The 18874-nt window shown below is 42.1% G+C and overlaps 1 protein-coding gene across 1 annotated transcript in view; it reads right to left on the bottom strand.

The window, feature by feature from the left end:
- Nucleotides 1-17683, bottom strand: part of ST8SIA6 (ST8 alpha-N-acetyl-neuraminide alpha-2,8-sialyltransferase 6) — a 129377-nt gene extending 111694 nt beyond the window's left edge. Inside the window, exon 1 of the mRNA XM_040433041.1 lies at nucleotides 17495-17683. Coding sequence (XP_040288975.1) covers nucleotides 17495-17601 — 107 coding nt within the window. The 5' untranslated portion in view covers nucleotides 17602-17683. The remainder of the gene's footprint in view (nucleotides 1-17494) is intronic.
- Nucleotides 17684-18874: the final 1191 nt, after the last annotated feature.

Below are 18874 nucleotides of genomic sequence, written 5' to 3'. Positions count from 1 at the left end.
GAATGGAGGAGTATTTCTGAATTCTTATCCACACGCTGCGCAAAAAAAATAAAATGCAGCAGAAAAGATTGAAAAGGTACAGCATGGCGGATTTGCGGAAATCCGCAGCATGTCTTTATCTTGTGGTATTCACCCTTTGCAATGGAGAGAGTGAAATCTGCTGGTTTTCCATGGTAAAAAATGTATGTATTACATGCTTAGTTTTTCCTGTGGCAATGCCCCAAACACCGGAGCTGATTTTTCTGCTGGATTATCAGTCACTTGTGAATCTGGCTTAAAGGGGTTATACCATATTAGACAATGGGGGCATATCGCTAGGATATGCCCCCATTGTCTGATAGGATCGGGTCCTACCTCTGGGACCCGCACCTACAAGGAGAACGGAGCCGGGTAGAGTTGTGGCTGGAGGACCCCGGGTTTCCCGGGGTCCGTCCACCACCAGGCGCAGCTCCCCGCCTCTCCCATTGAAGTGAATGGGAGCGCACCGCGCATGCGCAGCCGCCCTCCATTCATTTCTATGGAGCCGCCGAAAATAGGCAAGCGCTGGCTCGGCTATTTCCGTCGGCCCCATAGAAATGAGCGGTGCGCTCCCATTCACTTCAATGGGAAAGGCGGGGAGCTGCGCCTGGTGGTGGACGGACCCCGGACAACCCGGGGTCCTCCAGCCACAACTTTACCCGGCTCCGTTCTCCTTGTAGGTGCGGATCCCAGAGGTGGGACCCGCACCTATCAGACAATGGGGGCATATCCTAGCGATATGCCCCCATCGTCTAAGATGGGATAACCCCTTTAAGGGGGTCGTCTCACTTCAGCAAATGGCATTTATCATGTAGAGAAAGTTAAGGCACTTACTAATGTAGTGTTATTATCCAGATTACCTCCTTTGCTGGCTGGATTCATTTTTCCATCACATTATACACTGCTCATTTCCATGGTTACGACCACCCTGTAATCCAGCAGCGGTGGCCATGCTTGCACACTTTATGAAAAAAGCGTCAGCCTCTCGGGTGACTGGGACAGTAAGAATGCACATAGGCTGACGCTTTTTCCTATACTGTGCAAGCTCGACCGCCCGTGCTGGATTGCAGGGTGGTCATAACCATGGAAACGAGAAGTGTATAAAGCAATAGAAAAATTAACCCAGCCAGCAAAGGAGGCAATATGGACAATCACATTACATTAGTAAGTGCCTTGTATTAACTTCCCCTACATAATAAATGCCATTTGCTGAAGTCAGACAACCCCTTTAAAGGCTCACGCATACACCCGCCCCGTTTCCATTATGCAGGAGAGGACTCCAGCATAATGGAAAGCGGACGGATCCGTTATGAAGGCCATAGACTTCTATTATGACGGAATAAATAACAGAATTCCGCTAAAGGCGTTGCGGTCCATCGTAGAATTGTGTTATGGTCCGTGGTAACAGAATCCATAACGCAATTCAACTTTTACCACCAAACGAAGCGTCAACAAATTTCATAACATGAAATTCGCTCATCTCTAATAATAACCACAGTGATGTCACAGTACAGGGGAAAATAGACACAGTGATGTCACAGTACAGGGGAAAATAGACACAGTGATGTCACAGTACAGGGGGTAGTAGACACAGTGATGTCACAGTACAGAGATAATAAACACAGTGATGTCACAGTACAGGGGAAAATAGACTCAGTGATGTCACAGTACAGGGATAATAAACACAGTGATGTCACAGTACAGGGATCTAGTAGACAGTGATGTCACAGTACAGGGATAATAAACACAGTGATGTCACAGTACAGGGATAATAAACACAGTGATGTCACAGTACAGGGATAATAAACACAGTGATGTCACAGTACAGGGTTAATAAATACAGTGATGTCACAGTACAGGGTTAATAAATACAGTGATGTCACAGTACGGGGTGTAGTAGACATTGATGTCACAGTACAGAGATAATAAACACAGTGATGTCACAGTACAGGGGAAAATAGACACAGTGATGTCACAGTACAGGGATAATAAAATGTGATGTCACAGTACAGGGATAATGCACATCATGATATCACAGGAACACAGGAATAATGCACACAAAAATGGTCGCCATGCACACGATGACATCACAGCATGGCAAAAAAATATAATGATGTCATAGTGCAAGAATTAATGGCAAAAAAGTAATTCTGCAGAAATTACAGAACAGGGGTAATCATTGGGGCTCCATAGCAAACAAATCTGATCAGAAATGAGCTCCCTTAGTTGTTGACCCCCTGGTAATGATGCCCTGACACATATGAGGACAACCAGCAGCTGGGTTGGGTTGGCTTTTAAGAAGTCTGACCTTTGTTCTCCAGAGAGATCAGCGGCTCCAGATGTGTATAGCAGCTGCTTATCTCCATCTTCTTATGGCAATGCAACACTGAATTTTTTTCTAGATGGCAGAGCACAGGCCAACGGAGTAACAAAGCTACATACATACAAATAATAATTAATAATACAAGTTGCATAGTTGGGAGGTACAACACATTTTGTGTAAGGCTTCAGTCCACAGTCCACTAGCAGACTACAGGCTGCTGTAAAAGGCAGCAAATATTCAACATGGTGAACACAAGGAATATAAAATAGTATATACCCAGGCGCTGGGACCCCCACCGGTCACTAGAATAAAGGGACTGTAGAAAGTCGGACAGTATAGTCCACTCCTTAAGGGCCATTTCATTCATCGGGCTAGATTGCAGGAGCAGACTGCCGTCATGAGCGAGCGCTCACTGAGGCGATAAAGTACCTAGTTATACCGTTGGTAAGGCTCGAAAAAGACATGGGTCGATCAAGTTCAACCTATAATTCTAGCTTGTTATTCCAGAGAAAGGCAAAAACCCCTATGAGGCAGATGTCAATTGCTCAATTTTAACCCCCTCCTGACAGGGGCGATTTTCCATTTTTGCATTTTCAATTTTTACTTCCAGACTTCTTGGAGCCAGCTATAACTTTTTTTATTTTTTCATTCATATAGCCGTATGAGGGCTTCTTGTACTATTATGTAGTGGAAATCTAAAACAAAAATTCCAAATCCCACCATAGTTTTATTGGTTTTGTTTTTACGTCGTTCACTGTGCCGTAAAACGGACCTGTTACCTTCCTTCTCTGGTTTAGTACGATACAGCCATAACACATTTATATTGCTTTTCTTGTGTTCTAATACTGAAAAAAACATATCGGTAATATTCATTTTTTTCTTTTCATCGCCATATCCTGCCTCCCATAACTTTTTATAGTTACGTCTCAGGAGCTGTGCGAGGGCTCGTTTTTTGTAGCACACTCTCTCCTATAGTTTTTATTGATAATGTTTTAGGGTGTGAATAACTTTTTGATCACTTTTGATTCCATTTCTTGGGAAAAGTGAAGCTATGAAAAAACAAATCAAATTTTTTTTTTTTTTCTTGTTACGCCATTCGATTTATGGGCTAAACATTTTTTACTGTATAATATTTTTATTTTAGTACAGGGGCGTTTTCAGACATGACAATGCCTATGATGTTTATATTTTTTGGCTGTTTATTTATCAAAATTTTTAAGTTTTTATTTTTTTTTAAACTTTGTCTTCTTCATTTAGATTGCCTTTTGCATCAAGTAATGGAGTTGTATCCATTCCAGAATATAAAGATAAGTATTTTCTATAATTCAGTGCTGCCACCTGCAGGTCTGCATTGGAATATACCTGTAATAGGCCTAGAATCCTTTTATAGGCTTTAGCCCAGGCATCCTCAAACTGCGGCCCTCCAGCTGTTGCAAAACGACGACTCCCAGCATGCCCCAACAGCCTACAGCTATCAGCCTACAGCAGGGCATTGTGGGAGTTGTAGTTTTACAACAGCTGGAGGGCCGCAGGTTGAGGATGCCTGACCTAGCCTATTACATGCAACACCTTCCACAATCTCAGCCAGGTGAAGGGGAAGAGCCTGGGAGGAGCACGCTTCTAGTTTTTTTTTTTACGTTTCAGACGCCGTGGTCACAATGACTGGTTAACAAAGATTGGGCAGCAATCTGGATAGTGTCAGACTGATCAGGGACACCCCCTAACTGGTAACACATATCTGGACCTTTACTGCAAATTGCTGGCAATTCATTCAAAACATTTAGTAGGAATAACAGAGGAACGGCACAGAATAGTGTCATAAGAATAGATGATCCAGTATTATTATTTCACAAGGAATGCAAGTAGCTACTAAAACAGACATGTCAGTAGAGGGGACAACCCCTCCTTAACGATCAGATCATTTTTTTGTGGTTCAGTGCACGTCCAAAGGGGTTGTCTCATCACGAAGCTCCGAAAGTGGCGGAGAGCATACTGCGCATGCGCAGCTGCCCTCGATTCATTTCTATCGGGCCGCAGGAAAATAGCAGAGCGCTGGCTCGGGCCCATAGAAATGAATGGGAGCAGCCGGCATCGTTTTCTTTCTTCTTCTTTCAGGACCTGCAAAAGGACCTTTGATGACGTCATCGCGCTCACCATGTGGTAAGCGCGATTACATCATCAAAGGTCCTTTTGCAGGTCCTGAAAGAAGAAGAAAGAAGACGATGCCGGCTGCGCGATCAAGTGGATGAGGTGATTTAATTATTATTTTTTTTTAACCCCTCAATCAACATTTTAGTAAGCATTCTGTATTAAGAATGTTATTATTTTCCCTTATACCATGTTATAAGGGAAAATAATAAAATATACAGAACATCTAACTAGGGGTGGTGGGCGATATGGCCTAAAATCTATATTGCAATATAATTTTAAGCATGTGCGATATGCTATATATATCGCAATATATTGTTTTCTATATTTGGGGGGGGGGTTTAAACTTTTTTTTTTTTTTTACTTTTTATCTAAACTATTAGCCTCCTTAAGGGCTAGAACCCTTGTCATATTCACCCTAATAGAGCTCTATGGTAAATAGGACTTTACACTCTCCCTGCTGCCCTGTGCATAGTACACACAGCAGGGAGCCTCTCATGTGCCCCCAGCCACTCAGGTGCCCCCCAGCCTCTGATCAGCCCCCCAGCCTCTGATCCGCCCCCCAGACTCTCATGTGCCCCCCAGCCCCTGATCCGCCCCCCAGCTTCTCATGTGCCCCCCAGCCCCTGATCCGCCCCCCAGCTTCTCATGTGCCCCCCAGCCCCTGATCCGCCACCCTAGCCTCTCATGTGCCCCCCAGCCTCTGATCAGCCCCCCAGCCTCTCATGTGCCCCCCAGCCTCTGATCAGCCCCCCAGCCTCTGATCAGCCCCCCAGCCTCTCATGTGTTCCCCAGCCTCTGATCCGCCCCCCAGCCTCTCCCTCTTATCAGCCCCCTCTGGTAACTCAAACCCACCCCCCCCTCCCTCCCCAGTATTAATCATTGGTGGCAGTGGCCACAGGGTCCCCCTCCTTCCCCCCATCATTGGTGGCAGTGGGCAGTTCCGATCGGAGTCCCAGCAGTGTAACCTCTGACAGGACGCTGTGATCCGCGCGATTAACCCCTCAACTGAGGGGCTAATTGCGGCGGATCGCAGCGTGCAGTCATAGGGGCCGGGATATGGCCGGCACATGAACGCTACGTTGGTATTCAGGCATTCATTGGTGGCGCAGTGGCCACAGTCCCTCCCCTCCTCCTCCTACTCTGTTCTTATTAGTGGCCAGCGGCAGCCGCGCACAGTGGGGAGGGAGGGACTCCCTCCATCTCCACTGTGCCGGCTCAGGAGAACATGGTGCGCGCCGAGAGCGCGATCATTTACTACCGCTCTGTGGTCATATCGCGGTCCGGCGATATAGGCGATATGCACAAAATCCATATCGTGGCACAAATTGATATCGCATATCGTCTATATCGCCCACCCCTACACCTAACCCAAACCTGAACTTCAGTGAAGAAGTCCGGGTTCGGGTCTGGGTACCACATTCAGTTTTTTTATCACACGCGTGCAAAACGCATTGCCCCCGCGCGATAAAAACTGAACAACGCAACACAATCGCAGTCAAAACTGACTGAAATTGCGTGCGGTTTCCCGCAATGCACACGCGACGCATCCGGAGCAAATCCGGGACACCCGTGTGAAAGGAGGCCTTAGGGATCCCCGTAGTCAGATACTGCCATGCCATTAGTGGTTATAGTGACCGTCCATTCCTGCAGCTTGAGCTAGGTAATGGGGGGAAAATACTTATACTCATTGGGTTGTTCCACTAAAAATATTCTACAGTTTTTAAACCAGCGCCTGGATCTGAATACTTTTGTAATTGCATGTAATTAAAAATGTTGTATAGCCACTGAGTAAAATGTATCTGAAGGGCGCCACCTGCTGTTTGTTTTTTCTTATTTCTTTGTCCTGCTGACTGAGGAGGCTGCACATGCTCAGTTTCATCCTCCAATTGCCATCTGAGCTGTGATAGGGAGAGCATGGACACGCCCCCTGAGCTGTGATAGGGAGAGCATGGACACGCCCCCTGAGCTGTGATAGGGAGAGCATGGACACGCCCCCTGAGCTGTGATAGGGAGAGCATGGACACGCCCCCTGAGCTGTGATAGGGAGAGCATGGACACGCCCCCTGAGCTGCAGCAGAAAAGACACGCCCCCTGAGCTGCAGCAGAGTGGACACTCCCTCTTTAGCAATGAATGAGGAGATCTCTGGATCCATGGGAGGTGCAGGGCTGGTTCTAGCTTTATTGGAAAGAGATTGTCATGTACTATATGATGTCTGATTTACATTTTTTTACACTAATCATGGGATAACCCCTTTAATAATTCACTGCACCGTAATGGTATTTGAGCAGTTCATAACTCTCTCAGTCGTGCGGCTGCACTAATATGATGAAGTCCCCATTACCAGCTCTCGTCCTGAAATGGATTACCTGATCTACCCCACATGCATCTATTGATCTCACCCAGGAAAATCGCCTTAGGTAGCCCTGAAATATAAACTGTGACACATGATCGCGTGTGCGGCGTAATGACGAGGACTTCGAGTATTCATCACCATTACCTGACATCACAGCATACACACAGATGCACAGAAATCGATACCCAGCTAGTAAATTGTGTGTACAGGTGTATGTGGGTGTGTGCATGTGTATGTCAGGCTACTTTCACACTCGCGTTTTGGCTTTCCGTTTGTCAGATCCGTTCAGGGCTCCCACAAGCGGTCCAAAACGGATCTGTTTTGCCCTAATGCATTCTGAATGGAAAAGGATCCGCTCAGAATGCATCAGTTCGCCTCCGTTCAGTCTCCATTCCGCTCTGGAGGCCGCCTGCAGCGTTTGACAAAACTGAGTCAATGGGGACGGATCCGTTTTCTCTGACACAATCTGGCACAATAGAAAACGGATCCGTCCCCCGTTGACTTTCAATGGAGTTCATGACGGATCCGTCTTGGCTATGTTACAGATAATACAAACGGATCCGTTCATGGCGGATGCATGCGGTTGCATTATTGTAACGGATCCGTTTTTGCAGATCCATGACGGATCCGCCCAAAATGCAAGTGTGAAAGTAGCCTAATATGTATGTCTATGTGTGTATGAGTGCGTGTTTATATAGGTGTGTCTATGTGCGCATGTCTGTGTATGTTTATGAATGTTGGTGTATATGTGTCTCTATGTGAGAATGTGCCAGCGTATGTGCGTGTGTGCATGTTCATGAATACTATTTGTGTTTGTGTGTACATACATGTGTGAATGTGCCAGCGTATGTGTGTGTATGTCTCTGTGTCAAAGTGGGTATCTGTCTTGTGTATACATGCGTGTGAACATGTGTGTCTGTGTATTTATATCTGGCTCCGTGTGCACATAGATGTGTGTCTCTCTGTGTGAATGCGTGTGCGTGTGTCTGGGACTGTGTATGTATCTGTGTGCCCATGTGCATGTGTGCGCATGAAGGAGTCTTTGTATTTTCATCTATCTCTGTGCCAGAGTGTGTTTTGATATGTGTGCGCCTGCATGCACATATGTGTGAGTCTCAATGTGAGTGTGCATATGTGTGTATGTCTATGTGTATATGTTTGGGTCACTGTTTGCATTTGTCTGTGTACAGTATGTATGTGTGTGCATGAATGGGTCTCTCTCTGCGTCAAAGCATGTATCTCTGTATGAACATGCGTGTCTGAGAATTTGTGTCTGCGTGTGTAACTGTGTGCACACGGGCGTGTGTCTCTATGTGTGAGTAAGTCTGCATATATGTGTGTATATGTACATATGTGTGTGTGTGCTGTGTACGTACAGTACAGACCAAAAGTTTGGACACACCTTCTCATTCAAAGAGTTTTCTTTAGTTTCATGACTATGAAGGCATCAAAACTATGAATTGACACATGTGGAATTATATACATAACAAACAAGTGTGAAACAACTGAAAATATGTCATATTCTAGGTTCTTCAAAGTAGCCACCTTTTGCTTTGATTACTGCTTTGCACACTCTTGGCATTCTCTTGATAAGCTTCAAGAGGTAGTCACCTGAAATGGTTTTCCAACAGTCTTGAAGGAGTTCCCAGAGATGCTTAGCACTTGTTGGCCCTTTTGCCTTCACTCTGCGGTCCAGCTCACCCCAAACCCTCTTGATTGGGTTCAGGTCCGGTGACTGTGGAGGCCAGGTCATCTGGCGCAGCACCCCATCACTCTCCTTCATGGTCAAATAGCCCTTACTTTCAAAGTTTTCCCAATTTTTCGGCTGACTGACTGACCTTCATTTCTTAAAGTAATGATGGCCACTCGTTTTTCTTTACTTAGCTGCTTTTTTCTTTCCATAATACAAATTCTAACAGTCTATTCAGTAGGACTATCAGCTGTGTATCCACCTGACTTCTCCTCAACGCCACTGATGGTCCCAACCCCATTTATAAGGCAAGAAATCCCACTTATTAAACCTGACAGGGCACACATGTGAAGTGAAAACCATTTCAGGGGACTACCTCTTGAAGCTCATCAAGAGAATGCCAAGAGTGTGCAAAGCAGTAATCAAAGCAAAAGGTGGCTACTTTGAAGAACCTAGAATATGACATATTTTCAGTTGTTTCACACTTGTTTGTTATGTATATAATTCCACATGTGTTAATTCATAGTTTTGATGCCTTCAGTGTGAATCTACAATTTTCATAGTCATGAAAATAAAAAAAACTCTTTGAATGAGAAGGTGTGTCCAAACTTTTGGTCTGTACTTTATGTTTGTGTACCTGTGTCTGTGTGTACCGTATATACAGAATTTTGTGTTCATTTCTGAGTATTTGTGTCTCACCGTGTGTGCACATTGTGAGGCTGAAGTATACACAATAAGGACTCATGCACAAGAACTTATTTTTTGTCCGTGTCCGTTCCGTCATTTTTTGCGTCCGTATACAGAACCATTCGCTTCAATTCGGCAGCAAAAAAACGGAAATGACTCTGTGTGCATTCCGTGTCCGAACGTCCGCATGGACAAGGATAGGACTGTTCTATTAGGGGCCGGGAGATCCGTTCCCAAGGACCGCAAAACAACAACGGTCGTGTGCATTAGCCCTAAATCAGTCTTTATACTTGGTATCAAATACATACAAATAGTATAAGACAATTTTATGTCCTGAAGATGGACCTGTGTGTGACATGTACGAGGCTCGGGTGCACAAGACACAGTGGGCAAAGGTCAAATTTTCATCTTAAAATTGGGGCTATGTGTATGAAAACAGTTTAAGTCTACTTCTGGCGCTTCTGGACCTCACAGTCTGTGTCTATATGTATACAGGTAAATGAGACTGGTACTGTGTGTGTATACAGGTAAATCAGACTGGTACTGTGTGTATACAGGTAAATCAGACTAGTACTGTGTGTGTATACAGGTAAATGAGACTGGTACTGTGTGTGTATACAGGTAAATCAGACTGGTACTGTGTGTATACAGTTAAATCAGACTGGTACTGACAGTACAAGTCTGATTTACCTGTATACACACACATTACTAGTCTGATTTACCTGTATACACACACAGTACTAGTCTGATTTACCTGTAAACACACACAGTACCAGTCTGATATACCTGTATACACACAGTACCAGTCTGATTTATCTGTATACACACACAGTACTAGTCTGATTTACCTGTATACACACACAGTACTAGTCTGATTTACCTGTATACACACAGTACCAGTCTGATATACCTGTATACACACACAGTACTAGTCTGATTTACCTGTATACACACAGTACCAGTCAGATATACCTGTATACACACACAGTACCAGTCTGATTTACCTGTATACACAGCACCAGTCTGATTTACCTATATACACACACAGTACCTGTCTGATTTACCTGTATACATACAGTACCAGTCTGATTTACCTGTATACACACACAGTACCAGTCTGATTTACCTGTATACACACAGTACCAGTCTGATTTACCTGTATACACACACAGTACCAGTCTGATTTACCTGTATACACACACAGTTGTGCATACAGTTAAATCAGACTGGTACTGTGTGTGTATACAGGTAAATCAGACTGGTACTGTGTGTTTACAGGTAAATCAGACTGGTACTGTGTGTGTATACAGGTAAATCAGACTGGTACTGTGTGTGTATACAGGTAAATTAGACTGGTACTGTATGTATACAGGTAAATCAGACTGGTACTGTGTGTATACAGGTAAATCAGACTGGTACTGTGTGTATACAGGTAAATCAGACTGGTACTGTGTGTATACAGGTAAATCAGACTGGTACTGTGTGTGTATACAGGTAAATCAGACAGGTACTGTGTGTTTACAGGTAAATCAGACTGGTACTGTGTGTATACAGGTAAATCAGACTGGTACTGTACGTATACAGTTTAATCAGACTGGTACTGTGTGTTTACAGGTAAATCAGACTGGTACTGTGTGTGTATACAGGTAAATCAGACTGGTACTGTGTGTGTACAGGTAAATCAGACTGGTACTGTACGTATACAGTTTAATCAGACTGATACTGTGTGTATACAGGTAAATCAGACTGGTACTGTGTGTGTATACAGGTAGATCAGACTGGTACTGTACGTATACAGGTAAATCAGACTGGTACTGTGTATACAGGTAGATCAGACTGGTACTGTGTGTGTATACAGGTAAATCAGACTGGTACTGTGTGTATACAGGTAAATCAGACTGGTACTGTACGTATACAGTTTAATCAGACTGATACTGTGTGTATACAGGTAAATCAGACTGGTACTGTGTGTATACAGGTAAATCAGACTGGTACTGTGTGTATACAGGTAAATCAGACTGGAACTGTGTGTGTATACAGGTAAATCAGACTGGTACTGTGTGTATACAGGTAAATCAGACTGGTACTGTACGTATACAGTTTAATCAGACTGGTACTGTGTGTATACAGGTAAATCAGACTGGTACTGTGTGTATACAGGTAAATCAGACTGGTACTGTGTGTATACAGGTAAATCAGACTGGAACTGTGTGTATACAGGTAAATCAGACTGGTACTGTGTGTGTGTATACAGGTAAATCAGACTGGTACTGTGTGTATACAGGTAAATCAGACTGGTACTGTACGTATACAGTTTAATCAGACTGGTACTGTGTGTGTATACAGGTAAATCAGACTGGTACTGTGTGTATACAGGTAAATCAGACTGGTACTGTGTGTATACAGGTAAATCAGACTGGTACAGTGTGTATACAGGTAAATCAGACTGGAACTGTGTGTATACAGGTAAATCAGACTGGAACTGTGTGTATACAGGTAAATCAGACTGGTACTGTGTGTGTATACAGGTAAATCAGACTGGTACTGTACGTATACAGTTTAATCAGACAGGTACTGTGTGTATACAGGTAAATCAGACTGGTACTGTGTGTATACAGGTAAATCAGACTGGTACTGTGTGTATACAGGTAAATCAGACTGGTACTGTGTGTATACAGGTAAATCAGACTGGTACTGTGTGTTTACAGGTAAATCAGACTGGTACTGTGTGTATACAGGTAAATCAGACTGGTACTGTCTGTATACAGGTAAATCAGACTGGTACTGTGTGTGTGTATACAGGTAAATCAGACTGGTACTGTGTGTATACAGGTAAATCAGACTGGTACTGTGTGTATACAGGTAAATCAGACTGGTACTGTACGTATACAGTTTAATCAGACTGGTACTGTGTGTTTACAGGTAAATCAGACTGGTACTGTGTGTGTATACAGGTAAATCAGACTGGTACTGTGTGTGTACAGGTAAATCAGACTGGTACTGTACGTATACAGTTTAATCAGACTGATACTGTGTGTATACAGGTAAATCAGACTGGTACTGTGTGTGTATACAGGTAGATCAGACTGGTACTGTACGTATACAGGTAAATCAGACTGGTACTGTGTATACAGGTAGATCAGACTGGTACTGTGTGTGTATACAGGTAAATCAGACTGGTACTGTGTGTATACAGGTAAATCAGACTGGTACTGTACGTATACAGTTTAATCAGACTGATACTGTGTGTATACAGGTAAATCAGACTGGTACTGTGTGTATACAGGTAAATCAGACTGGTACTGTGTGTATACAGGTAAATCAGACTGGAACTGTGTGTGTATACAGGTAAATCAGACTGGTACTGTGTGTGTACAGGTAAATCAGACTGGTACTGTACGTATACAGTTTAATCAGACTGATACTGTGTGTATACAGGTAAATCAGACTGGTACTGTGTGTGTATACAGGTAGATCAGACTGGTACTGTACGTATACAGGTAAATCAGACTGGTACTGTGTATACAGGTAGATCAGACTGGTACTGTGTGTGTATACAGGTAAATCAGACTGGTACTGTGTGTATACAGGTAAATCAGACTGGTACTGTACGTATACAGTTTAATCAGACTGATACTGTGTGTATACAGGTAAATCAGACTGGTACTGTGTGTATACAGGTAAATCAGACTGGTACTGTACGTATACAGTTTAATCAGACTGGTACTGTGTGTGTATACAGGTAAATCAGACTGGTACTGTGTGTATACAGGTAAATCAGACTGGTACTGTGTGTATACAGGTAAATCAGACTGGTACAGTGTGTATACAGGTAAATCAGACTGGAACTGTGTGTATACAGGTAAATCAGACTGGAACTGTGTGTATACAGGTAAATCAGACTGGTACTGTGTGTGTATACAGGTAAATCAGACTGGTACTGTACGTATACAGTTTAATCAGACAGGTACTGTGTGTATACAGGTAAATCAGACTGGTACTGTGTGTATACAGGTAAATCAGACTGGTACTGTGTGTATACAGGTAAATCAGACTGGTACTGTGTGTATACAGGTAAATCAGACTGGTACTGTGTGTTTACAGGTAAATCAGACTGGTACTGTGTGTATACAGGTAAATCAGACTGGTACTGTCTGTATACAGGTAAATCAGACTGGTACTGTGTGTGTGTTTACAGGTAAATCAGACTGGTACTGTGTGTATACAGGTAAATCAGACTGGTACTGTACGTATACAGTTTAATCAGACTGGTACTGTGTGTATACAGGTAAATCAGACTGGTACTGTGTGTATACAGGTAAATCAGACTGGTACTGTGTGTATACAGGTAAATCAGACTGGAACTGTGTGTATACAGGTAAATCAGACTGGTACTGTGTGTGTGTATACAGGTAAATCAGACTGGTACTGTGTGTATACAGGTAAATCAGACTGGTACTGTACGTATACAGTTTAATCAGACTGGTACTGTGTGTGTATACAGGTAAATCAGACTGGTACTGTGTGTATACAGGTAAATCAGACTGGTACTGTGTGTATACAGGTAAATCAGACTGGTACAGTGTGTATACAGGTAAATCAGACTGGAACTGTGTGTATACAGGTAAATCAGACTGGAACTGTGTGTATACAGGTAAATCAGACTGGTACTGTGTGTGTATACAGGTAAATCAGACTGGTACTGTACGTATACAGTTTAATCAGACAGGTACTGTGTGTATACAGGTAAATCAGACTGGTACTGTGTGTATACAGGTAAATCAGACTGGTACTGTGTGTATACAGGTAAATCAGACTGGTACTGTGTGTATACAGGTAAATCAGACTGGTACTGTGTGTTTACAGGTAAATCAGACTGGTACTGTGTGTATACAGGTAAATCAGACTGGTACTGTCTGTATACAGGTAAATCAGACTGGTACTGTCTGTATATAGGTAAATCAGACTGGTACTGTGTGTATACAGGTAAATCAGACTGGTACTGTCTGTATATAGGTAAATCAGACTGGAACTATGTGTGCTGAAGCTGCCAGACCGGTGAATCCTAGTAACTTTTTAGTGTCTGTATAGGTGTTTATGTGTGTACATGCAATGTAAGGTACAAAATATGGGTGCAGATTGGGAATGTCTGTGTGGCGGTATGTTTGTCCATGTGTACAACACACAACACAAGGTCGGGGAGAAAATCTTAATTCAGCCTCGTGTATAAAAACAGCAAAGATCATTTTGTGACAGTTTTGACTTTTGGAGCAGCAAAGTGGTATAAATAATTGTCCATAACGGCTATAAGAGCGACACCCACAGAGAGGAAGAAATACAAGCTACCCGACCACACTGCCGGTGGATTGTCTGTCTATCTATCTATTATCTATATATCTATATCTGTCTATCTCAAATCTATATCTGTCTATGTATATCTATATATCTCCTATCTATTATCTATAATCCATCTAATATTTATCTATCTATCATCTATCTCATATCTATTTTCTATCTATTTTCTATCTATCTTTTTATCTTACAAAAAGTAAAGAAATTCTACAACACTCCCGTAGTAGTTCAAGTCCTTTATTCACCAGAAAACGCAATGTTTCAGTCCTCTTAGGCTACTTCCACACTAGTGTTTTTGCTAGATCCGGCAGGGTTCAGCAAAAACGCATCCGTTACTGATAATACAACCATCTGCATCCGTTATGAACAGATCCGGTTGTATTATCTTTAACATAGCCAAGACGGATCCGTCATGAACCCCATTGAAAGTCAATGACTTGCATTGTGGGTCATGACAGATCTGTCTTGCTCTGCATCCCAGGATTTCGGAGCGCTCCGTTCTGTTCAGTTACGTTTTTTTGTCTCCATTGACAATGAATGGGGACAAAACAGAAGCGGTTTTTTTCCGGTATTGAGACCTCTATGACGGATCTCAATACCGTAAAACATTAACGCTAGTGTGAAAGTAGCCTTACTAGGATTGTTTTAATTTTTTATCTATCTATTCTATTTCTCTATCTATCAACAATATAGAAGCCAAGTAAAAAATGTTCAAAATTTTACAAAGTAGAGTAGTCTATTAATCCAGAGCAACACAAATCACGGCTCTGTAATACAGATATACTGACAGAATGTTACCAGTACAAAGTGATCCTATCAGTCCACAACCATATAAAGCAACTGTGGTGATAGAAAACTATAATACAGAGCAACGGATCAGGAGGAGGAACAGGAGCGGAGGGGTCAGATAGATAGATATGAGAGATAGATAGATAGATAGATAGATAGATAGATAGATAGATAGATAGATAATAGATAGATAGATAGATAGATAGATAGATAGATAGATAATAGATAGATAGATAGATAGATAGATAGATAATAGATAGATAGATAATAGATAGATAGATAGATAGATAGATAGATAGATAGATAGATAGATAGATAATAGATAGATAGATAGATAGATAGATAATAGATAGATAGATAGATAGATAGATAGATAGATAGATAAGAGTTAGATAGATAATAGATAGATAGATAGATAGATAGATAGATAGATAGAGATAGATAGATAGATAATAGATAGATAGATAGATAGATAGATAGATAGATATAGATAGATAGATAATAGATAGATAGATAGATAGATAGATAGAGATAGATAGATAGATAGATAATAGATAGATAGATAGATAGATAGATAGATAGAGATAGATAGATAGATAGATAGATAATAGATAGATAGATAGATAGATAGATAGATAGATAGATAGATAGATAGATAGAGATAGATATAGATAGATAGATAGATAGATAATAGATAGATAGATAGATAGAGATAGATATAGATAGATAGAGATAGATAGATAGATAATAGATAGATAGATAGATAGATAGATAGATAGATAGATAGATAGATAATAGATAGATAGATAGATAGATAATAGATAGATAGATAGATAATAGATAGATAGATAGATAGATAATAGATAGATAGATAGATAGATAGATAGATAGATAGATAGGAGATAGATAGATAGATAATAGATAGATAGATAGATAGATAGATAGATAGATAGATAATAGATAGATAGATAATAGATAGATAGATAAGAGTTAGATAGATAATAGATAGATAGATAAGAGTTAGATAGATAGATAGATAGATAGATAGATATAGATAGATAGATAGATAGATAGATAGATAGAGATAGATAGATAGATAATAGATAGATAGATAGATAGATATAGATAGATAGATAATAGATAGATAGATAGATAGATAGATAGATAGATAGAGATAGATAGATAGATAGATAATAGATAGATAGATAGATAGATAGATAGATAGATAGATAATAGATAGATAGATAGATAGATAGATAGATAGAGATAGATAGATAGATAATAGATAGATAGATAGATAGATAGATAGATAGATAATAGATAGATAGATAGATAGATAGATAGATAGATAGAGATAGATAGATAGATAGATAATAGATAGATAGATAGATAGATAGATAGATAGATAGATAGAGATAGATATAGATAGATAGATAGATAGATAGATAGATAGATAATAGATAGATAGATAGATAGATAGAGATAGATATAGATAGATAGAGATAGATAGATAGATAATAGATAGATAGATAGATAGATAGATAGATAGATAGATAATAGATAGATAGATAGATAATAGATAGATAGATAGATAGATAGATAGAGATAGATAATAGATAGATAGATAGATAATAGATAGATAGATAGATAGATAGATAGATAATAGATAGATAGATAGATAATAGATAGATAGATAGATAGATAGATAGATAGATAGATAGATAGATAGATAGATAGATAGAGATAGATAGATAGATAGGAGATAGATAGATAGATAGATAGATAGATAGATAGATAGATAGATAGATAGATAGATAGATGATAGGACACTGCACACAGATGACAGACACTGATGATACAACTTCTAGCTCTGACCCCTCCATAGCTGTACACAGGCTGTAGGCTCCCGGCTATGGGTGCCCCGGTGGCAGCCCTGGATGGTATGTACACTGTCCGGTATGCACGCTGTCCGGTATGCACACTGTCCGGTATATACACTGTCCGGTATGCACGCTGTCCGGTATGCACGCTGTCCGGTATGCACGCTGTCCGGTATGTACACTGTCCGGTATGTACACTGCCCGGTATGTACACTGTCCGGTATGTACACCGTATGTAGGCGGTCGGTACCTGTAGTGTGGCGGGTCCCGGATGGTCAGCCATCCAGTGAGCAGCAGCAGCAGCAGGCAGGTCAGCAGCAGGATGCCCGCGCTCCTCTTCATGTCTTGCACCCACATGCCAGGCGTGCCCCCGGGTATGACAGCGGCAGCTGCCCAGCCGCCCTCCCAGGTCACCGGGAGCCCCCACCTGTCTGCAGACCGTGGCACCAGCATCCAGCCTGCGCTGTCCCCTGCCCGCCTCCGCCTGTAGCCCACCCTGCTGCCTCCTCCTCCTCCCGCTCCTCCTCCCCCGGGCGTCCCACATGTCCTCACCTTCTAGTCACAGCCTCCCAGCTGCGGGGCCCCCGGGAGCCCCTCCACCTAAGGTACCTGTCATCCCTGGCACCGGCATATACCGTCTGCGCCAGCCATACATATTACTACACAGCGCCTGTGGGATAATACATCCCCTTAATCCGGCATCTAATAATCCGTCAGGAGGCTCCAGAAGCCCTCATGAAAGGGGTGAAAGCCCTTATTAAATGGCAGGTGCTGAAAGACGCCCCCTACTGTACAGTACAGGAATAACACAGGACACCAGGGAGGTATTCATACAGGGAGCTCTAATATTGTACAGTAGGGGGTAAGTTATTCCTCATAATACACACCTCAGCTGCTGCAGAACATCATAATACACACCTCAGCTGCTGCAGAACATCATAATACACACCTCAGCTGCTGCAGAACATCATAATACACACCTCAGCTGCTGCAGAACAGCTTTTGGAAGAGTGAAGGGGAGAGTCCTGTCCACTACAGGCTGATATAAAATTCCCTCCCACATTTCAAAAGTAAGATCTGCAGCATCTGAGGTGTGGATTATATTTATAAACAGTATTATTGGTGTAGAATTAACCCATGCTGTATTCTTTCAGAGGTGGCAGCTTGGAATAAGGATACAGAGGATGATGATGATGTGTATAGGGATGAAGATGATGATGATGTGTACAGGGATGACGATGATGATGATGTGTACAGGGATGATGATGTGTTAAGGGATGATGATGATGTGTACAGGGATGACGATGATGATGATGTGTACAGGGATGACGATGATGTGTTCAGGGATGATGATGATGATGTGCACAGGGATGACGATGATGATGTGTACAGGGATGACGATGATGATGATGTGTTCAGGGATGATGATGATGATGTGTTCAGGGATGATGATGATGTGTACAGGGATGATGATGATGTGTACAGGGATGATGATGTGTACAGGGATGACGATTATGATGTGTACAGGGATGACGATGATGATGTGTACAGGGATGACGATGATGATAATGTGCACAGGGATGACGATAATGATGATGTGCACAGGGATGACGATGATGATGATGTGTTA

Source organism: Bufo bufo, chromosome 5 (genome assembly GCF_905171765.1).
Source record: "Bufo bufo chromosome 5, aBufBuf1.1, whole genome shotgun sequence".
NCBI lineage: Eukaryota > Metazoa > Chordata > Amphibia > Anura > Bufonidae > Bufo > Bufo bufo.
Note: the sequence above shows the minus strand (reverse complement) of the source record. Positions and strands in the feature narration are given on the sequence as shown.